This window comes from Ascaphus truei, chromosome 4 (assembly GCF_040206685.1).
Source record: "Ascaphus truei isolate aAscTru1 chromosome 4, aAscTru1.hap1, whole genome shotgun sequence".
Taxonomy (NCBI): domain Eukaryota; kingdom Metazoa; phylum Chordata; class Amphibia; order Anura; family Ascaphidae; genus Ascaphus; species Ascaphus truei.
The window spans coordinates 284565295-284588562 of record NC_134486.1 but is presented as its reverse complement, the minus strand read 5'-3'; the positions used below and the strand labels follow the sequence as shown (position 1 = coordinate 284588562).

The 23268-nt window shown below is 44.6% G+C and overlaps 1 protein-coding gene across 3 annotated transcripts in view; it reads left to right on the top strand.

Annotated features, from left to right (window-relative positions):
- ATG5 (autophagy related 5) overlaps window positions 1-22371 on the top strand; it is a 160314-nt gene extending 137943 nt beyond the window's left edge. For 2 of the 3 annotated variants that reach the window (XM_075597545.1, XM_075597546.1), the window contains exon 8: window positions 18111-22371. In XM_075597545.1, the coding sequence (XP_075453660.1) occupies window positions 18111-18247 (137 nt within the window). In that variant the 3' untranslated portion in view covers window positions 18248-22371. The remainder of the gene's footprint in view (window positions 1-18110) is intronic. The other variant, XR_012801112.1, reaches the window with a different exon arrangement.
- Window positions 22372-23268: the final 897 nt, after the last annotated feature.

Here is a 23268-nt window from a genome sequence, read left to right as displayed (position 1 = left end):
ACCGCACTGCTCACCGCCTCCCCTGGGTTTTCCAAGTTTCCCCCGCTCGTGATCTGTTATCGGAGCTTGTTCTTGCTCTCTTGCGCCCGTCGGAACATGTGACGTCACGGCTGCAGGGCTGGTGAACTACGGATCGCCTTCAGGATCAAAAAGGTACCACTCAACGCGTTTCGCCCAGTTCAAAAACTGTATCCGGCTTCGTCAGGAGTGTCCTTTGTAACGTGTAAAACGCAAAAAAAAAGATCTGACCATAGATCGCAACAAGATGCATTTGCATAGGTTTATTGTACCTTATCCTGTCTCGTGTGACACTTTCACTGGAATAACCTTACTTTACAATGGAGGTTCATAAAAGAAGTTCCATTACCTACATACACTGTGCAGCAGAGATAGTCTTCCGTGTGTGTGTGTGTGTGTGTGTGTGTGTGTGTGTGTGTGTATACAGTGGTCGACAAATCACCCAAAAATCTACTCGCCGAACAAAAAAATCTACTCGCCACCTAGCCCCGCCCTAGTCCCGCCCCCAGGCCCTCTTTAAAAAAAATGAATAAATTACTAGTAAGAACAACATTCGTTTTTGACATAAGTTTATTTATTGTATTACATTATACTACAATTAGTCCTTGTTTTTGTGTGTGTGTGTGTGTGTGTGTGTGTGTGTGTGTGTGTGTGTGTGTGTGTGTGTGTGTGTGTGTGTGTGTGTGTGTGTGTGTGTGTGTGTGTATATATGTCGGATTTAGAAAAAAAGCCAGATGTGAATGACTAGTTTCCTGAACCCCATAACTAGTGCCTGGACGCCCCCGCTTCACAATATCTAAAGCAGCAATCCCGCCTGGGATCTTACCTGATCCGCAGTCCCTCAATGTCCAGGTACTCTCATTCCCACAATGTTATACATTGGAGGGGATGTGTTCCCTACCTGTCTTCTGGGTTAGGGGGGGGTTCTGATGTCTCCCGTGTGAAGCTCGAGAGTAAGATCTGGAAGAAAGCAGTATAGGTTATTTCGGTGTAGGTATAGGGCAGTTAAGATATATAGGGTAAATAAGAGATCCAGAGTGTGGGAGAGAGAGAGAATGGGTGAGAGACAGAGAGAGAGTGTGGGAGAGAGGGGGAGAGTGCGACAGAGAGAGACTGAGAGAGGCACACACACAGAGAGAGAGAGGGAGAGTGCGACAGAGAGTGGGAGAGTGCGACAGAGAGAGAGGGAGAGTGCGACAGAGAGAGAGAGAGGGAGAGTGCGACAGAGAGAGAGAGAGGGAGAGTGCGACAGAGAGAGAGAGAGGGAGAGTGCGACAGAGAGAGAGGGAGAGTGCGACAGAGAGAGAGGGAGAGTGCGACAGAGAGAGAGGGAGAGTGCGACAGAGAGAGAGGGAGAGTGCGACAGAGAGGGAGAGTGCGACAGAGAGGGAGAGTGCGTCAGAGAGGGAGAGTGCGTCAGAGAGGGAGAGTGCGACAGAGAGGGAGAGTGCGACAGAGAGGGAGAGTGCGACAGAGAGGGAGAGTGCGACAGAGAGGGAGAGTGCGACAGAGAGGGAGAGTGCGACAGAGAGAGAGGGGGCGACAGGGTGAGGGCGACACAGGGAGAGGGTGAGGGTGATAGGGAGAGAGGGTGACACTCACTCAGACACACACACTCACAGACACACTCACGGACACACTCACTGGGTGGGTGACTGGTTGGGTATTCATTGGAAGGGAGGGGGTCCACCTGTTCATCCAGGGCTTGCTTGTCCTCCACATGCTGCTCCACATGCCAGCTGCGGGCGGGGGGGTTCGGGTAGCCAGGCGGGGGGGTCGGGCAGCCAGGCGGGGGGGGGGGGGTCGGGCAGCCAGGCGGGAGGTCGTGCAGGAGTTGCGAGAGGTCGGGCAGCCAGGCGGGGTGTCAGGCAGGAGTTGCAGGGGGATCAGGGGCCAGCGGGGGGACAGGCGCACGACCACACCAACCTCCCCGATGGGAAACGTGGCCGGACGGGGAACTTTGCCTGCGTCCGCCGCGCCTGCCCGCGACCCCCTTCTACCTCCCGCCCAGGCTGCAGCCATGGGGATGGGATTCAGAGCTGCCAGCCTTCCCTTCTTCCCCGCTCCTACCCTGCCCGCGCGGTTGCCAAAGGAGCGTGGGACAGAGGGGAAGCGCCTACCTTGTCCTCCAGCCCTGGACAGCAGCCGCGGGGACCCCCCTCCCCCCAACCTACATCCCGCCCCGGGCAGCAAGCGGGGATCGGGTGCTGGGGGGGCGGGGCTTATCCAGAGCTGCCAGCCAGCCCTCTTCCTCGTGTCAGACCAATCAGGGAGGGGGATTATGTATTTATTTTTTAAAATTTTTTATATTTGGGGCGCAAGCAGGGGAATTCATAGAGCCGAGAAGAAACACTAGGGTTAGGGAGTGATCACAAAACCACACCAATTGAAGCAAATAATGAGTAAATAAATGGTAATCCAAAAAAGTGGGTGCAAACTGTGAACTGAAAAGTGAATCAGAAAAGGGGGGGGAAGGAAAACACAAAATGGATGTGTCTCCTAAAAGAATTCACTATAATGCACTCCTACTTAATTTAAAATTTAACTTTTAATATTTATTTTCATAAAACATATGTTACCAAAAAACGTCGTGTATAATACATTAAAAAAGGAATTAAATTGACATTAACTAGCGTCTGTGTCAGTGAATGTGTGTTGGAGTGGTCTCAAACGACAATTTGTAGTAGAGGCTTCTGGACACAGAACGCTACTTGGTCAGGGTATAAACCCCTCTGGGGCACCTATGAGATCAGGTACACAAGTTATAGTAAATAAATAAATAGACGTACACACTCAGTGACTAGGATGTGTCGTAAGGCTACAGCAGTCCTGCTTTGGCTTGTAAACCACAGAGCACTTAAGGATGTTAGTTATACATGTATTGCCATCCAATATATATTAAAGTGCTACTGATAGTATAGTGATGGAGGGTAAATGATTCACAGCATAGTTAAGCAAATGTTCACAGCATATTAATCATTGAATCATTCTACAGCACACTCCAAATGGTTATATCATATAAAGAGCAGGAATGCTTGCGCACTGAGTGTTGGTGGAGTACCCAATTCAGATCTACATAGATAAAGCCAGGAGACTACAAAACACTACATAAAAGCAGCTCCAAGTAGGAGACTGACAACATGGCGCGTCCAACGCGCGTTTCCCTCCAGCAAAGGAGCTTCCTCAGGGACAAATACAAATACAAGCCAAAGCAGGACTGCTGTAGCCTTACGACACATCCTAGTCACTGAGTGTGTACGTCTATTTATTTATTTACTATAACTTGTGTACCTGATCTCATAGGTGCCCCAGAGGGGTTTATACCCTGACCAAGTAGCGTTCTGTGTCCAGAAGCCTCTACTACAAATTGTCGTTTGAGACCACTCCAACACACATTCACTGACACAGACGCTAGTTAATGTCAATTTAATTCCTTTTTTAATGTATTATACACGACGTTTTTTGGTAACATGTTTTATGAAAATAAATATTAAAAGTTAAATTTTAAATTAAGTAGGAGTGCATTATAGTGAATTCTTTTAGGAGACACATCCATTTGGTGTTTTCCTTCCCCCCCCCTTTTCGAATTCATAGAGCCGCAGCACGGGTCGCCAGCAGCCTAAATCCAGTCGCCACGGTCGTGCGGTTATGCGTATTTGTCGAACGCTGTGTATATATATACACTGGCGACACACTTTATTCGAGCTCGGCTAGTCCCACGAATTCGGGTATACCCGGGTGTATTGAGGTTTGTGACTGTTTTCTGCCCGAGTGCATTGAGGTATTTTCCAAGCAGGGATTGAAGCATTTTATTCCCGCTGGCTGCAATACTGCACAGTATATATATATATACTGCATTACAATTCATGAATTTATGCCATCTGGTAGACACGCGAAGCATTGCAGCCTATTAAATCCTAATCATTATCATTTAACAGATCAGCCGCCCGTCAGCCAGGCATGAACCCAGGCTGGGAAGGCAAACGCAACGGGGCTTGCCAGAGGTGAGGAGCGGCGCATTCCAGGTATCTGCCAGGTACATACTGGGTATTTGCTCGAATAAAGTGTGTCGGTGCAGTATATATATATATACAGTGTTCGACAAATCACCCAAAAATCTACTCGCCCAACCAAAAAATCTACTCGCCACCTAGTCCCGCCCCCAACCCCGCCCCTAGTCCCGCCCCCAACCCTAGTCCCGCCCCCAACCCCGCTTTAAAATAAAATATATAAATAAAATACATTTAATAAATTCCTAGTCAGAACAACATTAATTTTTGACATAAATGTATTTATTGTATTACATTATACTACAATTAGGCCTTGTTACGTGTGTGTGTGCGTAAATTTCAGATCTAGAAATAAAAGCCAGATGTGAATGACTAGTTTCCCGAACCCCTTAACCAGTGTCTGGACGTCCCCGCTTCACAATATCTAAAGCAGTAATCCCGCCTGGGATCTTACCTGATCCGCAGTCCCTCAATGTCCAGGTACCTCATTCCCGCAATGTTACACATTGGAGGGGAGGTGTTCGTTACCTGTCTTCTGGGTTAGGGGGGGTTCCGATATCTTCCGTGTGAAGCTTGAGTCAGATCTGGAAGACAGCAGTATAGGTTATTTCGGCGTAGTATAGGGCAAGTAAGATATATAGGGTAAATAAGAGATCCAGAGTGTGGGGGGGTTAGAGAGATAGAGGGAGAGAAAGTGGGGGGGAGAGAGAGAGAGTGGGGGGAGAGAGAGAGAGTGGGGGGAGAGAGAGAGAGTGGGGGGAGAGAGAGAGCGTGGGGGCAGAGAAAGCGAGCGTGGGGGCAGAGAGAGAGAGAGTGGTGGCAGAGAGAGAGAGAGTGGTGGCAGAGAGAGAGAGAGAGAGAGAGAGTGGGGGGAGAGAGAGTGGGGGGGAGAGAGAGAGAGTTGGGGAGGAGAGAAAGAGAGTGGGGGGAGAGAGAGAGAGAGAGAGAGTGGGGGGAGAGAGAGAGAGAGAGTGGGGGGAGAGAGAGAGAGAGTGGGGGGAGAGAGAGAGAGAGTGGGGGGAGAGAGAGAGAGAGTGGGGGGAGAGAGAGAGAGAGAGAGAGAGTGGGGGGAGAGAGAGAGAGAGAGAGGGGGGAGAGAGAGAGGGTGTGGGGGGGAGAGAGAGGGTGTGGGGGGGGAGAGAGAGGGTGTGGGGGAAAGAGAGAGTGTGGGGGGAGAGACACAGAGGGGAGAAATGGTGGGTGACACACACAAAGGGTGGGTGATACACAGAGAGAGGGTGACTGACTGACTGGGGGGGTGACTGACTGACTGGGGGGGTGGTGACTGATTGGGGGGGTGGTGACTGATTGGGGGGGTGGTGACTGATTGGGGGGGGGGTGGTGACTGATTGGGGGGGTACCTCTGGTGTCACACACATACACATGCTCCCATACACACATACACTTGCTCCCATACACATACACTTGCTCCCATACACATACACACATACACTTGCTCCCATACACTTGCTCTCATACACATACACACTTGCTCCCATACACTTGCTCCCATACACACATACACTTGCTCCCATACACTTGCTCCCATACACATACACACATACACTTGCTCCCATACACATACACACGCTCCCATACACATACACACATACACACATACACACATACACATGCTCCCATACACATACACACATACACATACACATGCTCCCATACACATACACTTGCTCCCATACACATACACACATACACTTGCTCCCATACACATACACTTGCTCCCATACACTTGCTCTCATACACATACACACTTGCTCCCATACACTTGCTCCCATACACTTGCTCCCATACACACATACACTTGCTCCCATACACTTGCTCCCATACACATACACACATACACTTGCTCCCATACACATACACACATACACTTGCTCCCATACACATACACACATACACATGCTCCCATACACATACACTTGCTCCCATACACATACACATGCTCCCATACACTTGCTCACACACACACACACACACACACACACACGGGGGGGGGAAGGAAAGGCCACGACCACCACCACGATGCTCCCCCACCCACCCCCCGCTCGTGGGGGTTGCAGGCCGACACCCCCCCCCCCCCCCCCCCCCATACCTCACGCGGGCATATTGGAAGCTTTGGGGAGGCCGGGTGGGTGGGAGGCACGTGGCGAGGTATCCCCCAGGGGACAGTCAGCCCCGCAGTGGCCGCCACTACCCTGCTCCCCTCGCCGGCATGTCTTCTCAGTGCGCGGCCAAGCAGCTTTGCAGACTGCTTCTTCCCCCCAGCCCGCGGCGGCATGAAGCTAGCTGGCGGTAGGTGGGAGTCACGTGGTGATGGCCGAGTCCCGTCCCCCCCCGCACGCCAACCGGGCTGCCAGCAGTGGGGACCTCCCGCCCGGGGCAGCGATCGGTGGATCGAGGGGGAAGGGGACAGGAGCAGGGGACAGGAGGAGGGGAAGGGGACAGGAGCAGGGGACAGGAGGAGGGGAAGGGGACAGGAGCAGGGGAGGGGAAGTGGACAGGAGCAGGGGAATGGAGGAGGGGAAGGGGACAGGAGCAGACGAAGGGGACAGGGGGACAGGAGCAGACGAAGGGGACAGGAGGAGGGGAAGGGGACAGGAGCAGGGGACGAGGACAGGAGGAGGGGACAGGAGAGCTGCCGCGGTGGGGAGTAGGGAGCAATGTAGCGACCATGGGGATCGCAGGGAAGGAGCAGAGGGGCCGCAGCATGGCGAGTACTTACTCTTGATGTCCGGGTAGAAAGAATGGCCGCTCGTTGGGGGCGGGCTCATATAGAGCCTGGCCGCGCGCCCACAAATCCTGGGAGCGCGCGCCAAACAGCAGTCAGGTAGGGAGTTTTGTTTTTTTTTTTGTTTTTTTTTTTAAGCGCGAGCAGGGAAATTTCAGCGCGAACGGGGGAAATTTAAAAAAAAAACACGTGTGCTGCTTGGGCCAATGTTTACTCGCCTGGGGGTTAAATCCACCCGCCCCGGGCGAGTAAATGTATAGGATTGTCGAACACTATATATATATATATATATATATATATATATATATATATATATATATATACACACACACACACACACACACAATAAAAGTGATGGTCAGATAGTGTCTGGAAATTAACAGTTTGAGAAGAAAAAAGTTTTCTAAAGAGGGCCTGGTTGTGTGTGTGTGTGTGTGTGTGTGTGTGTGTGTGTGTGTGTGTGTGTGTACACACACATAAAAGAAAGAGAAGCGCAAGCTCCATAGCATAGTACTGCATATAAAAATGTAATAAAACAAAAATAGAAAACTCTCTTCGACATACACTCAAGGGGACAGATTAAAAGAGCATGGAAGAGATACAATCTCTATCATAGTGACGTCACCGTCGAGGGTATACAGCAGTTCAAGTCACCAATACCGATCAGGTATGCTTAGTAATGTAAGGTACTTCACACTGTCTTTAAAGCAGGGACACTGACACAAGCCAGCCTCTGCTACCTCTCAGCGATTTCCGGTATTTTGCCCCGCAGTGTGAAGCCAGGCAGCCTCCAACTTGGTGCAAGCCCTATGCGGTGAGGAGTCTTTGGATCCGGCCCGCACTCTGGCATCCTGTGGTGTAGCCCCGGAGTGCCTTTATATCAACTGAGACATTTGGCAGTGTGTGAAGTACCTTACATTACTCCGCATACCTGATCGGGGATTTCCGCTCTATTGGTGACTTGACCTGCTGTATCCCCTCGACGGCGACAGTGATTTTATCTCTTCCATGCTCTTTTAATCTGTCCTGTTGTGAGTGCATGTCCAAGAGAGTTTTCTATTTTTGTTTTATGAGAAATCATTTTGGAATCCCCATCTCAATGTCCCGATTTGAAAGAAAATGAATGTAAATACTTTGAACAGGTTTATACTTCACTGGGAAGCAGTGTGCCTCCTGTTTGTGATCACAGCACAAAAGCACTCTCCATTTGTGTGTGAGCATTTTTACTGCTACATCGTGTTGTGCTCTTAAGATTGAAATCTCATTCCCCAGGAAGTATTTCTGTCTAAGATTAATTGCCCTTTAAATTCAGCGTTTGATGTATGTTCCTTTGGCTGTATCCTGACTTAGTTTAACCCTCTTTGACCTGACCTCACTGACTATTACCGCCAGGCTGAGGCAAAAATCCTTCAGCATGATGTATACACTGCAGATCTCAGCCTGTGGTTTTTCTCAGTGATGGATTCAATTAAGCACATTTTTACTGATTAACATTGCTGAGGTTAAAGAATTTGTCAGACTTAAGGTGAAACTGTCCAAACGGTTTTAAGTGAATATCATTTTTTGTTCTTCCATGTCTTCAGTTTCTGAAGCCTTTTTGCATCACAATTTAAAGATTGTTATAGAAAACCTCGGCTGTCTGTGTGTAGGTTATGCACTTTCCGGGCTGTGCGGAAAAGCTGTGTAATGCTGCAGGCATAAGCTTATAGGGATCCATGTTAAAATAGATAAGCAAAGGGTGAGATTGTGTGCTTATTTGCATGTCGTTACCCAGAATCCATTGCTGCAGTGAAGTACTGTATGCTAAGAGATAATGGGGGGAAAGCAGAGTTGTAGACCTGTCTGAGACATGCAAATGTGCTCACAAGTAGTATTTTTATTTATTATAGAAAACTTCAATGTAAAACTGTCAGCCAGTCAACTACCCACACGGGACTATGTTTGAGTTACATTCTGTGTTCATATTTGTGTCTTAGTTTTCGTTGCTTTTGTTTTTATTCCCTTCCTACACCCCCACGTTACTTCATCACTGGCCCGTCTTATTTCCCAGAACCAACTGGTCTGCCTTCCCGAAGGTTAATTAATTCCCCTCCCATGCTGTAAACGTAATTCTACACCATCTACTGTGGCTGACTCAAATCTAAATAGAAAGTGTAGTCCTTTTTCTGTTTGCTAGGTATTTGGATAGGAATTCACTTCACCCACTTGTTGTATAAGTGAAAAATGTTGTTACTATGACATGATCAAAACCAATTCTCTTCCTACTTCTGATTCCATTATATTGTTGCTTTATGTTTTTGTTTCATGCTTTACGGAGTAAGTTATTTTATCACATTTTTTTAACTGGAATTAAATGTAAGATCTATCTGTTTTTTATTTGAATTAAATAATATTTTAATATGAAGGTGGTGTACTAATATTGAGCAATATAATCGATTTAAACATACCGCATGGAATATCTCATTGACTTCAATGGGACTTCCTGCATGGCAGGGCCAAAATGGCACTATTGCACTTCATTAAAAAAGCCCCTAATATTGGAACAGTGTTCTGAGTGGAATTGATCACAGTTGGGGTTAAGGTTCATGTCCTGACTAGGTGTAACATATGCCACTCTAAGAGAGTCGGAAATTCTTACAGTACTATGCGACAATTGCTTTAAATGTTTAAAGAAGGCAATAAATATTTTAATAATTGGAACCAACAACATTCAGGGTTCTCTAGAATTGACAACTACACCATTGAGCGTAATTCTTCCTGGGTGTAAGATGAAAACTCATCTCATTCCATGAAGCATATATTTTACTTGGACTCTAGTCCCATCTGACTATGACGTCCATCTTAAAATAATACTCAGGATATTGCAGGAATGATACATCTCATCAGTGGAAAAATAAGGTACTGTAAAACGCCGGTGCTTCTGGAGATGAGAAGAATCCTGTAATACCCCAATGAGTCACGGAAAAGGAAGTAAGTTTCCAGGCACACAGACTTAATCATCAATTGATTTATTCATCAAAACATCCATTGTTTCGACTGCCACGCAGCCTTTGTCAAGGTGAGGGCCCTCACCTAATTTTGCCTTTTATTGTAGTACAGTAATTGCCCTTTTTAGTTGTATGAAAAGATAATTTGATTTGTAGATGTCTCAACGTGTTTCAGTCTACTTTTTAGGTGTCAAAGTATTTATTCTTAGGAAGATGATTCAGGTTGTACAAGGTGTGGGAACGTATAACATAGACTTTAGCATATATGTATATAAGAGTGAAAGCATGTTCAATCATTCTAACCACATCATCATTTTATGACAGCTAAGTAACCTAATTTAGTTGTTATGATGTTCTAGTCTTAACATGTTTCCCTTTTGGATATATAATTCGATCTTTGATGCAGAGTAGTTGACAGCTTTCATATCAAGAGTATCATTGAGACTATAATATTTGTATTAGTCAACTAACTTATAACACTACCCTAAATAAAGAATGTAACTTGAATTACGTTCTTATGTGCTTGGGAGTGTGTGTGTTATTCACAATACTGTAGGTTCCTTTAGCAGTGCCAAGTCAAAACAAATCCTCCAACTAAGGTGGCCTCTGGCATCCAACCACACCTTCCCTTGTTGTGCTGTACACTAGTTGTTGCTGAGTTATTTGTCTGTGTTTAACATATAAACATTCTGAATACATCCAATGCATAGGTTGGCTTAATACCTAAACAAAGCACTTTCTCAATATTCGGTTTGTGTAACAGTTTCCAAAAACATGCCTCATTGTATCAATCCACATTATGTACATGACCGTTACATGTATTATAGAAAACATGTTTATAATGATGTATAATTGTATATATTTGTTTTTGTACCTATTATGTCCAACATTTGATGGTCAGCTTGAAATTTTCAAGGGTTGTAAGCAGACTTCTTACAGACATTGTATTGTATGTCTTTATTTATATAATGCCAAAAGTGTTCTCAGCACTTCACAAAGAATACAGTACATGGAATTATAATAATACCATAAGCGTAGCAAAATCAGACAATAGTAAAGGAAATCCCTGCCCTGAAGAGCTTACAATCTAAGTGCTATGATGGAGACTTACAGAGACAGCAGGTGAGGCAATAAGTGCTGTAGATGGCAGTGCTTGGCCACAATGGGTGGTAGGAGTGACTGGGTGTGGGACAATAGCCATGAGTGCAGGCTATTGGCATTCTTGATTTGTGGGGCGAATTTTAAAGTTAGTATTAAATCAGAAGGTTAACACCATTTACAGGGGAAGAGATGGCAGGGAGGCATGGGTGAAATCAGGTGTGCATGTCTGGGTTCAGGCGAGATCCCCAGCAGCAGGAAGGAGTAGATAGAGGATTTGTGTGGGTGTTTTTCATTGAGGTGTAAAGAAGTTTTTGGGAGAGAGGTGTATGAATAATGGTGCAGTGGGGAAGTTGGAGAGAACAGAGACATTCACAAAGGAGTGAGGATACAGTAAACAGAAAAAGCAATAGGGAGCGCATAGTGGGATGCAGGAGGAGAGACTTCCCTGTTATTGGAGTATAGGAAGAGTACAAATAATCACAGCATTTAGAAAGTCAAGTTCTCACAGTTGCGTTGTTGTTGTTGTTGTTGTTGTTGTTGTGCAGAGTCCAGATCTTCCTCTAATCTTCACCTCCAATTTCAACTCAAAAATTAACTCTACAGACAATTTAAATGTGACACACTGATGTTACACATAGTCATATGGCTCACTGCCAAGATAGACTGTCTTAAATACTCTGATCACATGCATTTAACTAACAATTAAGGGACGGTTTGCCTAATCAACTCTCAGAAACACACCAAATTGTTAATTAGATTTTAAATTCTGTTGCACTTGATGGAATTCTGCTCACAGAAACATACCTGTTTGAAGAAATTAATCAGAATGTTAGTCCAGATCGTCAGAATGCATCCATGATTAAAGATATAGAAAGAAACCGTCCAGAGATGATAACTCCAAAATTAACTCTACAGACACTTTAAATGTGACACTTAAGATGTTACACAGACATAATCTACCTCCAATAATGCTATTCCTTTCATTCAGGTAGAATAATTGCATGTATGTATCTATGTATTTGTGTAGCACCAACTAGGTACAACATGCTTTACAGAAATAAGTAAGACAAAATGCTGGAAATAAATAATACAGAATGGGAATGAGTGCATCAAACATAAAAGTTAACATTGGGAGAAAGGCTACTGTGTCCTGGCAGGCTTAGATGCATAGAATAGATTCACTAGGGTCACTTCCAGGTTAACACACCCATTCCATTGTTAACTGCCATTCAAGTTAATGGCCGTTAACGCCAGATCGGGCTTCTTACCCCGCAACAAACCTTAGTGAATCTCCCTTATAGTATGCAAGTATCAGTGAGGTATTTAATATGTGCTGCTTGTCCTACACTTCTGAATTTGCGTTACACCTCTGTTATACATTCAGTTCTGAACTACTGCATATATATATACGCATTGGAGATTAGGTAGTTAGACAATGACTTTAGTTTATGGTTTAGGATGTATGTTACCTGTAGCTGCTAGTTTAGTAAAAAAAAAAATTATTAAAAAAAAGTAAAACTGGAAACTTCATTGTGCAGGCAATACTGGTAGGGGTAGCCCTCCATCTGCAGTGTCATGATGTCACGTTGTCATGGCAATGTGTCACCAGGTGACTTCACGGCATCATAACACGATGCTGCAGGAGGAGGACCGTTCCGGAAAAAGTAAGAGAGAAGAGTACAGCAAGTACACATATCACACACACCCTCCCCCCTGCATGTCCCATCTTCCTCCCTCCCCCACCTCAAGCAGCGGCGTGCAGGTTGCGGGCGGGCAGTAGGCAGCGGCACACGCGCGCTAGAGCGCGGCTCTGAGCGGGCTCGGGGGGGGTGATCGGAAGAGCCGGGGAACGGAAGAGCTGGGGGAGCCCGGGAACGGAAGAGCTGGGGAAGCCGGGGAACGGAAGAGCCAGGGGAGCCGGGGAGAGGAAGAGGAAGAGGGGGCACACCGCCGCAGCACGCGCACGCCGTCCCCTGGTGTCCGTACTTGCGAAGCACGCGTACGTACACGGGTGTATTGCCATTTTAAAAAAATGTACATACTTGCGAGTGTACTTAAAACGGGGTATGCCTGTATTTCTCCAAAAAACAAACAATTTTTTTTTAAATATATATATATATATATATATATATATATATATATATATATGCAAATATAACTGTATGCTCATCTGCATGTCTCAGGCAGGTCTGCAACCCTGCCTTTCCCCATTATCACCCAGCATACAGCACTTCCACTGCAGCAAGGGATTCTGGGAAATGACATGCAAATGAGCACACAGTGTCACTTTTTGCCTCAATAACCATTTTTAACATGGTTCCCTATAGGCTTAAGCTTGCTGCATGGTCACAGCCTTGAGCACAGCCAGGGTCAAGGTGCATACCCAGAAAACCACCCATAGACAGCTGTTTCGACCTTGATGGGTCTCATCAGTGTGGGGTTGATTTTACTGGGAATGCAAGAGAGGCTATGGGATAGGCTAAACCATAATACTGAGTTAAGTTATGGTGAGTAAAAAAAGTGACAAAAACCCTCCACAGGTTAATGGTTATTGAGGCAAAAAGTGACACTGTGTGCTCATTTGCATGTCATTTCCCAGAATCCCTTGCTGCAGTGGAAGTGCTGAATGCTGGGTGATAATGGGGAAAGGCAGAGTTGCAGACCTGCCTGAGACATGCAGATGAGCATAGTTATATTTGCATATTTGCTTTCCTGTGGAGGGTTTTTGTCACTTTTTTTACTCACCATAACTTAACTATATATATATATATATATATATATACACACACATACTTAGTTAAGTTATGGTGGGTAAAAAAAGTGACAAAACCCCTCCACAGCAAAGCATATAGCAAATGGAAATATTACTGTACAGGCATACCCCGGTTTAAGGACACTCACTTTAAGTACACTCGCGAGTAAGTACATATCACTCAATAGGCAAACGGCAGCTCACGCATGCGCCTGTCAGCACGTCCTGAACAGCAATACTATCTCCCTACCTGTACCAAAGCTGCGAGCAAGCGGGGAGACTATAGAGCCTGTTACACATGCGTTATTTACATCAGTTATACACGTATATGACGATTGCAGTACAGTACATGCATCGATAAGTGGAAAAAAGGTAGTGCTTCACTTTAAGTACATTTTCACTTTACATACATGCTCCGGTCCCATTGCGTACGTTAATGCGGGGTATGTCTGTATGCTCATTTGCATTTCTTAGACAGGTCTGTAGCCCCGCCTTTCACCATTATCACACAGCACTTCCACTGCAGCAAGGGATTCTGGGAAATGACATGCAAATGAGCATATAGTGCTACCTTTTGCTTCAAAACCATTCAACATGGTTCCCCTGTAGGCTTAAGCTTGCTGCTCAACCCCAATATAGCGCGATCCACTTATAACGTAGTGTGAGCATGGCGCCCGTTTTTTAAAAGCGTTTTTTTTTTTAAGCTTTATTGCTAACGGACAGATGGACACACACACATACTCCCCTGCACATGACATCCCATCCTCCCCTGACCATCACATCCCCCCTTCCTGCACATCACATCCCCCTGCTTGCGCATCACCCCTTTTTGCACATCACACCGCACCTGCACATCACTTCACATCCCCCTGCCTGCGCATCACCCCCCCAGCCTGCACATCACCCCCCGTGCCCATCACATCCCATTCCCCCCTGCCCATCACATCCCATTCCCCCCTGCCCATCACATCCCATTCCCCCCTGCCCATCACATCCCACTCCCCCCTGCCCATCACATCCCATTCCCCCCGCCTGCACATCACCCCCCCAGCCTGCCCATCACAGCCCCCTGCCTGCACATCAACCCCCCCAGCCTGCACATCACCCCCCTGCCCATCACATCCCCCCTTCCCGAACATCACATCCCCCTGCCTGCACATCTCCCCCCCCAGCCTTCACATCACATCCCCCAGCCTGCACATCACCCCCCAGCCTGCACATCACATCCCCCAGCCTGCACATCACCCCCCAGCCTGCACATCACATCCCCCTGCCTGCACATCACCCCCCAGCCTGCACATCACACACCCTGCCTCCACATCACCTCCCCCAGCCTGCACAGCACCCCCCCAGCCTTCACATCACATCCCCCAGCCTGCACATCACCCCCCAGCCTGCACATCACATCCCCCTGCCTGCACATCACCCCCCAGCCTGCACATCACACACCCTGCCTCCACATCACCTCCCCCAGCCTGCACAGCACCCCCCCAGCCTTCACAGCACCCCCCCAGCCTTCACATCACATCCCCATGCCTGCACATCACCCCCCAGCCTGCACATCACCCCCCAGCCTGCACATCACACACCCTGCCCATCGCATCCCCCCCTGCCCATCGCATCCCCCCCTGCCCATCGCATCCCCCCCTGCCTATCGCATCCCCCCCTGCCCATCGCCTCCCCCCCTGCCCATCGCATCCCCCCTGCCCATCGCATCCCCCCTGCCCATCGCATCCCCCCTTCCCATCGCATCCCCCCTTCCCATCGCATCCCCCCCTGCCCATCACATCCCCCCTTCCTGCACATAACATCCCCCCTTCCTGCACATCACCCCCCTCCCTGCACATCAACCCCCCTGCCCATGACATCCCGCCTTCCCGAACATCACATCCCCCTGCCTGCACATCACCCCCCTTGCACATACCATCCCCCCTTCCTGCACAGCCCATCCCCCCATACACACACCTTTACCCCTCCCTCCCTGTACCTCTGCCGTTCCTGGCCTGGGGGGACACACAGACAGCTGACATCCCGGCCCAGACTCCGTGTGATCCTCCCCCGCTCCCCCCCCCCCCCTCTCGCAGACTCACAGCTTCTCTGCACAGGACACAGATCAGCTGCTGCTGCAAATGCCGGGTAAGTACTGCGTGGGGGTGCCGCTGCGATGCCGGCTTCAGGGAGAGCTGGGAGAGTTCCCTGCTTGCGGCGGCCATTTTTTTATCGCGATACAGGTTATAACGCAGTCGTATCTGGTGGACCCAGAGGATCGCTTTATAACGGGGTTCAGCTGTATGTATATATATATGTGTGTATATATATATATATATATATATATATATATATATATATATATATAACCAAAGATCAACAGCATAGCAGTTTTCTTTATGCAGGCAATGTACAATGTATGTAGTGCCGACTTTTGAAATATGTTCAAGTTAACTTATTCGTAATCACAAAAACCTGAATGGGCAGGTTCACTCTCAAATAGAAAATAACTTACTTTGCTCCTACTTTAAATATAAGAACAACAGGCCGTCAAATAAGCAATATTAGTCTATAAGGAAATGATCAATGCACAAATAAATTAAATACCGTACTGCATTACCATACGCATCTAGCATTACAGTAGCCCCCTTTCCCTTAAGCAGAAGTATGCAAACCCTTTCAGGACTGGAGGAGACTATAATGCATCAGTGGTGCTATATTGCTTATCATTTTAGCCCAATTGGAGCTGGAAGTTGCCACTTATGTTTTTAATATGAAATTGTAGGAACTGCATGAGTACGACCACATATATACAAGGGAAACTCACGAAAGACTGGCAGTATAAAAGCTTTGTTAGTCCATTAAAAAGGTACCGCAAATAACTGATGTGTTCATACATTTCCTGCTTCTTATGTCATTTTTTAACAACTTTAGGTTAAGATCATTAAAATACTCTGCATCTGGCCTTGGTATTTACTCATTGAGGGTTTGTCATACTCCTTTGTTGTGTATTAATTTTAAACTTCCTTTCATTTCCACCCCTAATATCAGTTCCCTCCACCCAAGCTTTTATGTTAGAAAGGACTACATACTGTTTCCTTCGTTCTTTTTTCTACTCTGGACATGGAAAGAAAAGCTTTGATGGGCAGTTATACAACTTGTTTGCGTATAGGATATGGTTATGAACTCATATACGTCATACGATCTCAATTCTTCATCTCCAGATAGAACACAAGCTGAAGAGGAGACATTCTGGGCTATTTGGGCTTCAGATTGAATCCGAGTCATTCTGTCTGCCCAAACTGTATGGAATGTTTCTCTTAAGGAGACATTTCTCACATAGTATACACTAACTTCATAAATCACGTTCAGTATTAGTAAAAGTTACCATTCCTTTAGCTTTCATATAATTAAACATTCATACTCTAACCCTTAATGGACAGACACTAGCATTAAACTCCCCCCCTGAAAGTATAATGCACATTCCATATGGCAGACAACTTGTAGACCACAGTTAGAAATCTGTCTGTACTGCTCGAAAATGCACTACCTTGAAATCTGTTGTGGTTTGTAAGAAGCATCCTCAGACTTGATGCATGTTCTTTCTACCTCTCTTCTATCTCACTGGACAGTAGCATATCATCAAGGGATTAATAGAAATGGTTTGATACACAAACCTTTCTATATTGTTCTTTTTTTTGGGGGGGGGGGAATAATAGTGAGTACAGAAATGTTTATTTTCTTTTACATTTACTATAGGCAATGCTAGGAGTTTTAAGAAGTTATTAAAGATGGTTTGGTGCACAATGCGCGGTTAAAACAAAATGAACCTAAAAATATAGCTAATGAGTGTGTATGCAAATCTTTATATATAGTTCCATCCAGGTACATAGCACTTTACAATACACATGACATAATATTATAACACATAATGGAAATATGTGCTTCAGACATAAAAGTATAGGAAAAAGAGTTGCTGACCCGAAGAGCTTACAATCCAAGTGTCATCATGTTAGTGTTTTACTGCAATATTTATAAGACTTAAAGACAAGAAAAATGTCATAAAATCAAACCTATACATTTTATGAACTACTTGTTTCATTTCAAATTATTATGTATATTTGCATGAAAGCAAATTCATCTTTTAAAGAATAGCAAGTGTGTCATCTAACATTACTTGAAGTCGTGAAATGAATAGCTGCGTACTAGTCCGTTCTCCCAAGTAATTATTTCTGTGCAATTACAGAAATATATTTCTACTAACACACCAAATATTTACTACAAAGAATGGAAAGAGGGGTTCGAGAACCACGTTTCTCAGTGGTGTGGACAATGCCCTGTGTAACTAATGTATTTACTGGGCCAGGCATGGTTTGTACATTTAAAGACATTTGAGAATCTGTAAGCTATACTAGACTTGTAATGAACAACTGTACCGATCACCATGTGAGTCTGGCTGGGTATCAAAACTTGCTAATCTTGCACGTCTTTTCTTTCTTTGTAACTAGATGTTGAGAAGAAGTATCAGGTGATGATACATGGCATAGAACCAATGTTGGAGACGCCGGTGCAATGGCTAAGTGAACACCTCAGCTACCCTGACAATTTCCTCCACATAAGCATCATTCCCCAACCCACTGACTGAAAGAACTACTGTGCCTAAGTAACAGTCATTCAACCTTGGACTGGATTTTCCTGGGTCAAAACCCCACTTGTAAGTACAGGCTGGAAAACACCCTGACCAAGGGAACAAGAAGAAGAGAGATTTCCTTGGAGCACTTGGGATTACTGGGCATCCCCTTCATTATTCTGCTCTGTCGCAACTTAAGCCTGGTTGTAACAAGGAAGTCCTTGGAAGGCCACTTTCTGTGTTCTGGTGCAGCAATATACAACACACCTTTTGCTACCTGGAGAATTAGTGACAATGTGTGTCTCCCGCTCCCTAGTTCTTACTAGTAGGTGTGCTGAAATGTTTTTACTTTCTTTCTCTTTGTTTGGCCACAGTTGAACTTTACAGAATAAAAGGAGGGGAGCCATTGGTTTCAGAAGATTAAACACACAAACTAGTTCCTAGAGACTTCCAGCAATGTGTTGCGTAAAACATAAACCTGTTCAATGATGGCTGAGTTCCTGTTTACAACATACTGATGCGTGCAAGGAAAATCTAGTAGAGCAGTGATAATTTTATTTGTAATATTTCTCAAAAGGAATGTGTGTCCTCATTGAAGGCACGACTTTGTCATTTATCATTGCTATGTGAGATATGGGGGAAAAGCAAATGTAATTGAAAGCAAAATAGGTTTTAGCTAAATGGCAAAAAGATTTAAGACACGGGTGGGCAACTGGTGTCCTCAAGGGCCACCAACAGGTCAGGTTTTCAGGATATCCCTGCTTCAGCACAGGTGGCTCAATCACTGGCTTGACTGCACCTGTGCTGAAGCAGGGGTATCTTGAAAACCTGACAATGTTTAGAGTTTGCCTGACAAGGACTGGAGTTTTCCCACCCCTGATTTAGGACATCGGAAAGAATACTTTTTTGGCCATTACAAGTAACTGTAAATGACACATTTTTCTATTATTGAAAACATCAGAATACCACAGATTATTTGCTCTCTGCACTCAGTGCAAGATTAATTTGCATTTGACCTCAGTGATTGTTGGAAGGCTTCAGCCTATCTTTTTTTTTTTTATATATATAGTGTTCCTAGTTATTCTCTTGGCTGAAATGTAGACGTACAGTATACGCTCAAATGGTTCCATTACATTAAGTAAATCATCTGGTATAACCTGCCTAATTAAATAATCACATTGAACTGTAAAAAAAATGTGATCTCCTTTATATTCATTTACAGCTTGCAGAGTTTTGTGTTTAATGTATGTGAATAGATGCACACACGATGTAATCAACAATGAACTCGACTGTAATCATGGAAGACTTGTGGCCCAGATTCAAAGAAAGCAAGAGGATTTTTGGTGTTATTCATTAACTTCCATCAACGTTTTCTTGCGGTAGTGCCGTGTCCGCAATATCGCACTTTAATGAACAATCTCATTTGATTAACACATTTTAAAAGACTTTCATTATGTTGTGTATTTTAGAACATTTCTGCTCGAAATTACTTTTCAAAGTAAGTGTATTTATTTATCTACTGGGCCAGAGTAATGTCATGAGTCACATGCCTCAATGATTCCCAGTAGTGGTCCCCACAGTCAATAGGCATTGCATCATAAATGACGTAAAAAATTCAGCGTAAAGTGGTGCGTTGTATGTACAGTATTGCACACCTCCTGCGAGGTGAAGACAAGTTCTGAGGCGGCAGAATTTGGAATTTCCTCACCAACTCACTGTTTTCTTCATGTAAGTTCCCTTCCTGAAACCAAACCCCCCTCCCCCCTGGCTGAAGACATTACGACCCAAAGTTACTAAAGAGTGTTAATGTCCCATTTTGAAGTCAGTGGGACATAAAGTGTTCTATGGCTTTGCTCTGTTAAGTAACTTTATCCCGGAGTGTATTGTGGGAGAAGCAATAGCTAGGTGCTACCTGGGAATGAAGCAGTACAGAAAGAGCAGGACTGCTGCTCCTGCAACTTTGTGACTCCATTTACAATACAAAAAGACAAAAAGTTACCATTTGTATCCTGCAGAAAAGGGTAAAAACGTTAAGTGAAAAGTAATACCCTCTTATCACTGCTAGGCCATGTCACCATCATCCCAGGAGCTCAGAGACCATGGCTCCATAAGATTTGGCCTGGGTTTGCAAGATGGATAAAGGTTTTGAAGCCTTTTACTGTTAATCCTGCAAGACTCTGAGGTGGGAGAGCAATGAGGGTACATAACATCGAATCTGACAGCTCATTATGTCAAAGGGAGAAGCAATAGCTTAACATCATGCTGTTTCAACAGTGTTGGTGTCAGTATCCTACAATGCATTTGAGTACATGGGCACTGACGGAAGCAATTACCTGCCTTACTGTACAATCACATAGGCACGGTATGACCTCTGCACAGGCCACATTGATTATCCAGTCTTTTAGCATTTCTTTGTCTTAACTTCAGCTGTGGATCGATTAATTTCAGCCTCTTTAACAGCAGAGGAGCCAACAGTGCTTAGTAAAGAGGAGTGTGCAGGCACAGTGGCAGTCAGTGAGGAAATCACGCCCATAATTGTGCCTTTGTATATTTGGAAGTGAAAATAACATCTGAAGTAAAAGAAAGATCCAGTTTAATTGGCAGCTGTTCTATTAAGTTTGCTGATGTGTGAAGACGTTCCAATTGAATGGGAAACATACAGAACACGCATTCGTATTTACATGACTATAAACAGGAGGAAAATGAGTCCATAAAAATTAACGTAGCTGTGATTTCCTATCAGTCAGTCAGTAGAACATTTTCCACCCAGCATATTTAATCCAGTTGATATAATCTCATCATGTACTGTATGTATGTATTTATTACTATAGTGCCCACATTGTACTCAGCGCTTTACAAAACAATACAGTACAGGGCATTATAACATAATAAGCTCAACAAAGTCAGACAATAGGACAGGAAATCCCTGCCCCAAGATCTTACAATCTAAGTGGAAAGTTGGGAGAGTTACAGAGACAGCAGATGAGGTTGTACGTGCAGTAGGTAACAGTGTTTGTCACAATGGTTGGTAGGAGTGACTGTGGGACAATAGCCATGAGTCCAGGCTATTGGGCGGCTTCATTTTAGAGGTGGGATTTCAGGTTTGTCTTGAAGGTGGTGAGAGAAGGTGCTTGGCGTGCTAACATTTTAAGGTAACATGACTCCTAAAACATAATACAGGATCACTGCAGAATTGTAATAATAAATCCTAGACCTGTGTCCATATTAAAACTGTTCACATGGACAGCTTTTTAGTGGTTCTATCATTCCAATATATATGTATACACAGCAACATATATATTTTTGTTTATTCAACATTAAAGTAGCAGTTGACAACAAATACATACATACGTTCTGTTCTTAAATATAATGTCCCTCAAAAGAAGTTCTGAGGGATAACACCACAATCAAACTACTCATTAAAATCCTCATCCAGCATTATGTTTAATAATTAGGCAAATAAACCATTAGCTTCAGTGAGAGGCAACTGTAACCATACATTTCCTAGAACGTCTCTGGGATGTTACAGGAATGAACAAATCCATTGTAGAGAGCGTGAAAGAGCAATTTAAAAGGCAACATATACATTGGTCTTACTCTTGTATAACAAATGGCACCTTTTAACCCTTTTGTAGAAGATCATTTTCTTGCTGTACCGTGAGTACACCATCTCATTGACAAATACCACTGCTGGGCCTGAGGTTCCTAATACAGGTTTGGCAAGGAACTGCATAGAGAATGAGGAATCATCCCGAGACAAGAGGTCCATAAATAAGTCTGTTTATAATCATTCTGAGCAGACAAATCCATTGAACATATGTGTAATCAGCCTAATTATAATACAAAACGGCAATTTGCATGCGCATGATTTCATTCAAACGGGTCCTGATTGTAGCACACTAGAAACTCATGTTGTTGGCTCTGTGTCAGGCACCTTGCATCATTGGCTGGGCCACCAGCCTTGCTCATGTGAAGGTGCATGGAAAACAATACATTTGAATGAGGTGTTGGCTGCTGTTTGACTTTACAAGTTTTGTCTAGAAGATGCAAATGCAGCCTCCCTAAACCCATTGATTGACGTGTTTTTTTTTTTATTATTCCATTCTAGTATGTTTTAAGAATAAAAGTTCCTTTTTGTAGCTCTTCTGATCTCTGACTTTTTGTACATCATTAAAGCAGCAAAATGTGAAATCTTGTTGTTTTTTTGTAATAAATCAGTTCTGTAGTATTAGATACTGTATTTAAAAAGAATATTATTCAACTTGTAATACCATTTTGAATGAGTTTTAGAGCATCCTTTGATTTCTATAGCTGTGTTTAGCACACATCTTATGCAGTGGATGATTTTTGCAACACTTTCCTTTTTGTAATAATGTGCTGCCAATATTCCCAAATAAACAGTGATATGCTGCACACCATAAGCCATATAAACCTAACAGTATATTACCGGTGCTGCTGGTTCAAAAGGGATACCTGTCACAATCATCCAAGCTTGAACTATGAAAAGGAAGGATCCAGCGCTCCACGGATTTGCAAAAAGTATCACATTTATTGCGCCATACACAACGAACGTTTCGACCTTAGTAGGTCTTTTTCAAGTGAAAAGGCATCTTTTTACTTGAAAAAGACCTGCTAAGGTCGAAACGGTCGTTGTGTATGGCGCAATACATTTGATACTTTTTGCAAATCCGTGGAGCGCTGGATCCTTCCTTTTCATTGCCAATATTCCCCGCAGTTTGAGCTGTAAACTGTAACAATAGATAATGTTTCCTTAGTAATATAAGGATATATTGTAGCTGCCGAGTTACACTGACTGAAGCAGCCATAATGTTAGGCACATAATCTGTTATAAAGCTGTCAAGATCCTGGAGCACCAAGCGATTGCCAGCGTAGGTAAGAATGTAGAATGATACATTGCCAAATGCTTTACATAAACAAAAAGAAAAAGGGGTAATGTAGTATTGCTGCTTTATCAACATGCATGTTACAATATGCTACATTGATGCAGTGGTCACCGATTTCGTTTTTAGTTCTGT